This window comes from Apis laboriosa, unplaced genomic scaffold (genome assembly GCF_014066325.1).
Source record: "Apis laboriosa isolate Shangri-la unplaced genomic scaffold, ASM1406632v1 scaffold16_cov148, whole genome shotgun sequence".
NCBI classification, from domain to species: Eukaryota; Metazoa; Arthropoda; class Insecta; order Hymenoptera; family Apidae; genus Apis; species Apis laboriosa.
The window spans coordinates 2,424,237-2,433,632 of NW_025222129.1; the positions used below are offsets into that span (position 1 = coordinate 2,424,237).

At 25.5% G+C, this 9,396-nt stretch overlaps 1 protein-coding gene across 1 annotated transcript; it reads left to right on the top strand.

Annotated features, from left to right (window-relative positions):
- The first annotated feature begins 933 nt into the window (after window positions 1–933).
- On the top strand, window positions 934–8,833 carry LOC122711225 (synaptic vesicle glycoprotein 2B-like). Its single transcript, XM_043929793.1, is given in 13 exon segments — window positions 934–961; window positions 964–1,064; window positions 1,066–1,109; window positions 2,681–2,963; window positions 3,995–4,142; window positions 4,307–4,487; window positions 4,583–4,904; window positions 4,980–5,138; window positions 5,235–5,323; window positions 5,398–5,562; window positions 5,632–5,751; window positions 5,823–6,206; window positions 6,292–8,833. Coding segments are annotated over 13 exon segments (2,205 nt in total). The 3' UTR covers window positions 6,473–8,833.
- The last annotated feature ends 563 nt before the right edge of the window (window positions 8,834–9,396 follow it).

Consider the following 9,396-nt stretch of genomic DNA (forward strand, 5'->3'; position numbering starts at 1 on the left):
TCAATGCCGCGCGCAAAAATCCAAAGGTGTAATGTGATCACATAAGAAAATAAAATCGACATGAGAGTATATTTTTCATAATTAATCATAAATAGAAAATGTGATTTTTTTTTGCAAGATATGTTTTGTGAAAATTGTCGACTCGAATATAATTATCATTAGCTAAGGCAATGCTATTAATCACATATCACGAAATTATAATTCGTGTTATTCGAGTTATGGTCAATCGAATTTTGCTGTGCAAGTAATCTACTTTTGACTGAATGAAATTCCAATTGAACAGTAATATTATTCTAGCAATAGTTTGCTATCAATTCTATCCCAAGACACATAATCATTCTATAAGATGATACATTTAAACATGACAAGCCGTCTTTTACATGTATGATGATGGTGTAAACGCGGTAAACAGCTGTTGTCACAGTTTCTTTAGAAACAACTCATACGATAACATCGATAGTGATTTCCTATCAAACTTGCGAAATTATCCTCCTTTGCATTACGAGTGTATCTATCATCAACGAAAATATAACTTTGATTTTAAATAAAATTGACCAAAAAAATCAATAACTAATGTCTTGGATTGAATTTATTAATTGTCGTTGAACGACACGTTTAAAAAATCAAGAAATGGAAATACTTGCCTGTAGAAGGAACGTGAAGAAGGTGTTACTTTTCACAAAAATCTTTTATTAACCAGGTACGAAAAAATATATTACACTATTAAAATAAGTTATTTTAATATACAAATATTTTATTTAATATTTAATATCAAAAATAATAATCATATATTTCTACTGAAATTTATACAAAAGAGTAGAAAGAATACGAATCTCGTATATATCTTCTAATTAACGTTAATCACCAATTAAATATAGTTATCATGCGCGTGTTGAAGTCTATGCGTATTGTAATAATTGTCATTGCACACGGATGTCGACATTTCCATACAAATATCAAGCGAAGGGTGCTTGCGTCAGTCAGCCAGAGTCAGAGACCGATCACAGCATCCGACGAGCAAAATTTCTGTTATGCGTTACGAAAGCTATGGAAATTTAACAAGTACACATATACATTACTAGACCACGTGCCATTTCTGTTTCTTATCTGTTAGTTACATTATAATACAATATTCGCATAATACATAATCGTTATATTTATCATACTAAGTGATTTTATTCTAGTAGTATATAAAATTATTTTGACAAATGATAATCAATTCAGAAAATATACATGTATTTATATTCATCGTATTATAAAACGTGTGCAATTCAATGTAAAAAATTGAAAAGAACAAAAACGAACAGGAATGTGAATATTTTATTTTTTTCATTTTTAATATTGGTAAAAAAATTAAATCATTTTCTTTTTCTTTTTCTTTTTAATTTGTTTGAAATTGTTCTGTCTATTTCGTTTTATGTACACACATTGTGTAAATTGAATGTATATGTATAGGCATTGTCTGTTTTATTACATGAAAGTGTTGATAAATATTTCTTTCGTGAACATCTTGTAATCTGAGTATTCGTTAATTTTCTATTCCATCAAACGTTTTTTCCTTTTCGAATTTCAAGAAAAAAATATTTTCTTACAATAATTATATAATAAACATTAAATAAAAGTACACATTATAAAAACAATACTTTATCTCATCGATCGAGTAATTAGAACAAAAAATGAACATATGTTATTTATATTATATTTTGTTTCTCAATGATGTTTACTATGTGATTATTTTATTTACTGTATATATTTGATTTTTATTCTATGTAGCTATGAAACTATGAAAATTAATTAATTCATTACTAAGTTTCAGCATAAAAGTTTTTCTCATTTTTATCGATTTATTGTCTATCGATGAGAGAAATAAGTGAAAACAAAATAAAAAATAAATACATAAGAAGAAAAATATATCGCATTTGCCATGGTAAATAAAAAGAAATAAGGTAAAAACAGGAAAAATGTCAAAGAAAAAACATAAAAGGTTGCGGAAACGCAAACTCTGTTATACCTAACAATGTCCACCTCGTTGATGCAAGGTTGACACGTGTAATCGTGTATATTTAAATAAAGCTACATACACACCCTATACACGAGCTTTATTCGTAGGCGTTTATGATCGACTTATATGAGTGAACATGAATCGATAAATTAACGTGCTATCATGTGTGTCTGATGACACGTTCCAAGGCTTGTAACTGTAATAATAAATTCTGCAAAAATGCACGCTTCGATGAAATCTTTAATGACGTTATGTTGACGCAAGATGAATATTATTACGCATAGATAAGATTTTTCGAAAAGATTTCTATACCTCAATAATAATTTCTTAAATTATAAAACTATAAAAATAATAAAATATTCTTCTATATATATTCTATGTTAAAATATATTTCTTTAAAAGAAAGAAGATATCACCAATTTTTCACAGAATTATTAATAATAAATAATAATTATTAATAATATATATATATAAATTATAATTATTAATAATAAATAATAATTTTAAAAAGAATTCTAGAACAATGATTTTCAACTTTAATAATCAAATGTTTATTTTTATTTCAATAATAATATAAATAGCAGAGAAAGAAATTTGTGAAAAAATTTTCAACTTTACATATTTTATGTGATACTTATTGACTTTTGTTGATCGAGCTGATAATTAATGATGTTGCAGATGGTTTGTGGCAGTGATGCCCTCGTCGGAGGAGGAAAGCCAGTGGCTCGTTGGCAGCGGGGGTGGTCTTGCATCTTCCGGCGGTGGCACGATATCCGGAACTGGAGAACGTACGTTAAACATTAGAGGAGGATTATATACTGAAGAGATGACGACTCAACCAACGAATACAAACACTGCAAGTGTGAACACTGGTTCAGCCGATTCTGCTGAACATGATCTTATTGACTCTACTGCGGATGCAACACTTTTAGCACAATTTCACGAAGATGCTATCAAGCAGGTGTGTTATCCTATTTTCGTTTCATTTTTTTCACTTCAAATATATATTTATTAGGGTTTACATTAAAATGTTTATATTAAAAGGAGTAAAGTGTTTATATTATAAAATAAATTTAGTTTTAGTTGAATACAATTTTAAAGCTTTTTTTTTTAGAAAAAATAATTTTTTGAAAAATTATTTTATTATAAATTTTATTTTTTATAATTAACTATTTACATAAACTTTTAAAATGTTTATTTGTACTTTTTATATGTAATATTACTTATAAAATGTAAAATATCATTTATAAAAAGTTAAGAAAAAAAAAATATTATATCACTATATTCATTTTATATATTGATAATAAAAATAAATTTTATGCACATTGCAAATAATAAAATTAATAAAATATTGCAAAATTCTAAACACATTAACAACTATATCAAAGTTCTTACTTAATTAAAATTTGAATTACATTGCAAGCCAATTGCGATTATCGAATTATCGATTATCGATCAAAAATTTTTAGAATGTTTTTTCTAAAATGTGAAGCTGATTATAAATCAATGAATTTATACAAATTTAAAATCTATTTTTGCATTGGTTATTATAGCGCTCGACATATCGAAATGAAATATTAAAATTTGATTAATCGAATAACAAAAACATAACCTATAGTAAATGGCGTCCTTTTTATTCAAGTTATTTTTTTTAGTTCCTTAATTACCCTTTCACTGCCAGTGTTTTAGATTTTTTTAAAGTGTCAATATGGATGAAGTTTTAGATGAATCAATTGTAAAAACAAAATATGAGTCAAGAGAGATACCAGGCTATCTAAATGATTTTCCAGTAAATAGATTTTCTATAATTTATATTTTGAAGGTTATATTGTTATACATATATATTTTTATAAAATATATAAATGTATAGCAATTATCGTTATATTATATTACTTAAATAAAATTATATTTAATAAACAATGATGCAAAATATCTGATTATTTATTATCTTGTATCATATTATATGTTATTAAATTGTTAATTATTTTTCAGGCTGGTGTTGGTTATTTCCAATTATTAGCTGCTCTATGCACAGGTTTGAGTCTTGCAGCAGATACTGTTGAATTTTTTGTTGTACCATATATTTTACCAAGTGCTGAAGTTGAACTTTGCATTGAGGACAATGAAAAAGGATGGCTCAGTTAGTTTTTATTTTACTTTGTATAATGTATTTTTCTTCTATATAATTATATAATATAATATAATATAGAATATAATATAATATAATATAGAATAGAAAAATAATTATATAATATATAATTATTCTTCTATTCTAATAATTATTCTTATACTCTTTTCTTATAGGTAATATTACTTTAATGGGCCTTGCACTAGGTGGACTATTTTGGGGTGGTTTGGGAGATAGAATTGGTAGACGAAGATCTTTATTATCTGCAATGGCTGTTCATGCTTTATTTAGTGGTGTTGCAACTTTTATGCCAACTTATGGAACTTTTATGTGTGCTAGATTTTGTTCTGCAATTGGGTAAAAAAATTTTTTTTTTTTTGTATTTATATTTAAATAAATTTTAAATATTTCATTAAAAAAAAAGTTACATTTTATTTCATTTTATTTCACAGAGTAGGAGGATCTTTACCATTAGCATTTACATATCTCGCAGAATGTTGTCCAAGATTAAGCAGAAGTAGATGGGTTGGTCTATTAGTAGCAGCAGGAGCATTGGGAGGTGTATATGCAGCTCTTTTAGCATGGGTAGTAGTTCCTACAACTGGAGAAATGGTAGTTCTTGAAAATAAAGAACATTTCAGTGCTTGGCATCGCTTTCTTTTGCTTTGCTGTTTACCTGCATTATGTTCTACTATTGGACTTATTTTTCTACCAGAAAGTCCAAGATATTTGGTAGAAGTTGGCAGAGATGTGGAGGCAATGATGGTTTATCAGGTATTTTTTATTATATATATTTATATTTAAAAAAATGTTTTTTTTTTATATTTAAGATATTATACTTTTTTTTAGAAAATATATAAAAAAAATAATACACGGAAAGGTGCAACAGGTGCACAATATCAACTTTCTGAATTAGAGCTTCCAACTAAAAGGCCTCGTGGTTTAGCACCTCCATCTCCTAGTAATCATACTAGTGTTTTGGCTGATATTATTTATTCCATTGAGATGGTACAAACATATGTATTTTTTTATTTCAATATAATTTACAAAATTTACCATTAATTTTTTACACTTATTAACATTTAATTTTTATTAAATTTTCAGTTCTGGAATTCCTTTTTAGAATTATTTGTATCGCCTCATTTGCGCGTCACAGTAGTGCTTATAATTATTTGGTCAACTGTATCATTTGGGTATGTATTTTTATTAAATATTTTAAATATTTCACTCTTTTATTTTTTAATATTCTGATTTTTTTTTTTTTCAGATTATATGGTCTTATGGTATGGTGTCCCGAGTATCTTAAACTTTTGCGTGCTACAGAATATAAAGCTCATAAAGTTCTATTTCATGATAAAATATATGAAGGAACAACATTCAATGCTTCTTTAGAAAATTGTCAATATAAAGATTCAACATTTTTGAATTGCAAGTAAGTAGATATGAGAAGAAGTATATATATAAAATTAAGCTTGGTTTTATAACAGAATTTTTGTTTCAGATTCAGTAAAATGGTATTCAGTCATGTAGATTTCGATAATTGTACTTTTCAATCCGTAGAATTTAATAACATAAAATCTAGTAAAACTCATTTTACACACAGTATTATTGTGCATTCAAAGTATGCATTTAAAATGATAATATTTGGCGTTTTCTTAAGTGTAAAATATATATGATTATCTATTTTTCTAGATTTGTAGATACGGATCTATCTGCACAAGTTTTTACAAATTGTACACTTGAAAATAATACAGAATTAAGTTTAAGAGGACCGTGTCCGACTCTCGATTTGGATTATAATATTTACATAGAAGAAGCATTACATGGTCATCTTGTTGCTCAATTATCCTTTGTGCCTGCTGCTGCTTTAGCAGGGCTAGCACTTACTGTATTTCAACGGCCAAAGATGATTGGTATTTCATTATTTTTCTCCTCAATAGCTGCTTTATGTTTAATTTTAGTGGGCACAAATAGTTCTGCAGTGCTTGGTTTTGAAGGTGGTTTTATAGCAGTTTTTGCTATTGCTTGGACATCTCTTACATTGGTTACAATTGAGAGCTTCCCAACCCATTTAAGGTAAATTTCGTTTTGACTTTTATTTCACTAAAGAAAATTTAAAAAAAAAAATAGATTAATAGTAAGGTAATATTAATTTTTACAGGTGTACTGGTTTCGGTTTTATAGCAGGCGTCATAAGAATATGTGGTTTAATAGGAACTACAACTTATAAAACCTTAGTTAGCGCACCTCTTATTGCGCCTGCATTGCTAACTGCATTACCATTATTAGTAGCTAGTGTTGCAACATTCAAATTGCCTCATACACATACAGTTTTCTTGTAAGGATATTACGAGTAAGTGAAAAAAAAAAAACAGAGATATGTCATAAAAGACGTTTTTAATATTTTAATGAATCATTTATGGAATCTGTTAAAATAGTTTCATTTGATATTCTTATATGATATAAAAAATTTCGTGAGAATGTTATTAAATTTAAAAGTTCAGTTTTTAGTAGAAATATTTGGACAAACATTATGTAAAATGAAATATTTTCGACAAATTCTTAAATTTATAAATTTAATAATTATTATTTTTCTTTTGAAGTGTGACTTCGTACAAAGTGGCATATCTTAAATTATTAAATGAAACGATAAATCGTGATTTACATAAAAATTTGAGTATATTAAGCGCACAGAGGTTCAAAATTAACTATCTTGTACGCTACGATACGATGGATTTTCTATAAAATTTTAATATGTGTGTTTTAAGTGCTGTTAAAGGCAATTGTTATAGTAGAAAAATCTTAGAAAAAAGTAAAAAGTATATGGAGATTTAATATTTGAATCATATTAGATGAAATTTCATGTAAAACTTATACTCCAAGATTTTATTCCATCTAACATCAAAGTCATTGTTCAATTCATTCTTCATAAAAGAAAAAATATAATGCACATATATTTATAAAGTTATTTTAATAAGGCAATAGCCATGAAACGTGTCAATTTTAATAGATGAAAAAAAAGTGAAATTCATTTACTCATCTAAACTGATACGTTAAAATATAACAAAAAATTAAATACTAGGAAATTTTGCTTATTAAATATGCATTTGAATATTTGGAATAGAAAAATAGAGAATGTTATTTATAGTGTGTATTTTTTTTCTTTACAATTAGATTAGATAGACTATGCATGATTCCAAAATTATTATATTTTAAGTATTTCAATTGAAAAAGTTTGCCAAGGACAGTATCATGAAAATTTTTATATTTACAATTGCTATACGCTTTTGCTATTTGAAAAATATATGTATACATATATATATATATATATATATATATGTATACATATTCTAAGAAAATAGATAGGGAACCTCGAATCGAGTAATAATAAATTCTTTCTAATGTGAAAGGAAGGTAATCAAGCAAAGATATATTCAGTATACTTTTGCTTTTTAATAATTAACTAGCTTATATTTACTCTTAATATTAGATTTGACTAAAAAGCATTATCCATGCAATCCATGTAAATGCTGCCGTTCGTAAATTCCCTCAAAACTAAAGAGTTGGAATCGAGAGATGGAAGCTTTAGCTTCATTTATTATAAATTTGAGAGATTATTGTCTCTAGTCAACTTTTAATCATCTTTAAGCTTATAAAATGCGAACTTTTAAAAAAAAAACGCGTCAATCTTTCCAATACTTTTAAACGAAGTAGATGACATTATTTTCCACAAAAAGAATATATACTATCATCTTACTTATAAAACTTGCTAATTGCATTTTGCAATCTTGGCTAGAATTTCATTGTTATTGCGGAAAAAAAACCGTGATGACATGCCAAAGCTAAAAAAAGTACTGGTTCCTCAGAACGGATGACTATTTTTAGGCAATAAGAATATAAAATAAGTTTTATGATATGATTATTGAAATATCTCATTCTTATATATTGAAACTTAAAATATTACTAAGTATTTAAGGAAGTTTATTAGTGAGATAAAAACAAACTGCTGTTGGCAAACTTAATCATATAAAAATCTACGTCCCATCATGGTTAGTGAATTTTTCATATCAAATTGTTGATATCTAATTTAAAAATAGAAAAAAAAAGATGGTAATATTATGAATCGAGTGCTATGGCTAGTGTTATTTAAAAAGAAGTAGAAACGAGTTAAAATTATTTTATTCGCACAAGTTTCCATATAATAATTCTATTTTTTTATTAAAAAAAAAATAACGTAATAATTTTAATACTTAAAAAAATTGCTCGTTTCTACTTTCGCAAATTGTATTTATGAATTTGACAATGAAACAAGTCTGTGCTAGCATTATAAATTATAAAGATAATCTTTATAATTATGAATGAAAATATTGGCTCTTTCTTTTTTTTTTTAAACCAATCAAAATCAATAGATTTTAATAATAAATATTATCATAAAAGGTCTCTAGAATTTTTTTTTTAAATATTGCTGGCACATGCAGTTTCACTTAATTAAATCGTACTGCTACAATATTAAATTTATCGTCGCCCGTAGATAATATATTTTAATCGACATATCACTTATGAACGAACACTTTAGATTCATAGGCTTTAATTAGAATAAACATATTTAGAAGTATACCAGGAATCATAAAAGATTAAATTTCAAAAATTAATAAAATAGCAGTGTATATGTATATATATATATATATATATATATATATATATATATATATAAAGAAAACTGCTAAATAGTTATCAATAATTAAAAATCTGTTTTAGCGAATATAATTGGTCAACAATAATAAATACTTTGATTACGGATTGGTTATCAACAGATCAGATAATGATGATGATCCGATAATATAATTTTCAAAGATTATATTTTACCATATAAAATACTCTGAAAATTATTAAATAATATGTAATTAGTACAATGTTATATTTTAAACATAAATGTTATTTTTATCTTAAAAAATAATTGCAAATAATCGTATACAACATTTTTCTTTTCCTTTCTTATTTTTTTGATATTATAAAAAATCAATATCCAATTCAAAGATATATTAATAATATATAATATTGTGTTCTATACTCAATAAGATTTTTTATAAACAGTTTTATTTCTTTGTTTTATTCTGTTTAAATTAAAAATAAAGATCAGTTGATAATCACCGTATTTTTTATATTTGATTTTATAAGAGAGACTGCTTTTTGATTTCTAAATAAATAATATTTAATTAATATTAAACAAACAGAAATACATTGATTAATGATAAGAAAAAAAAAA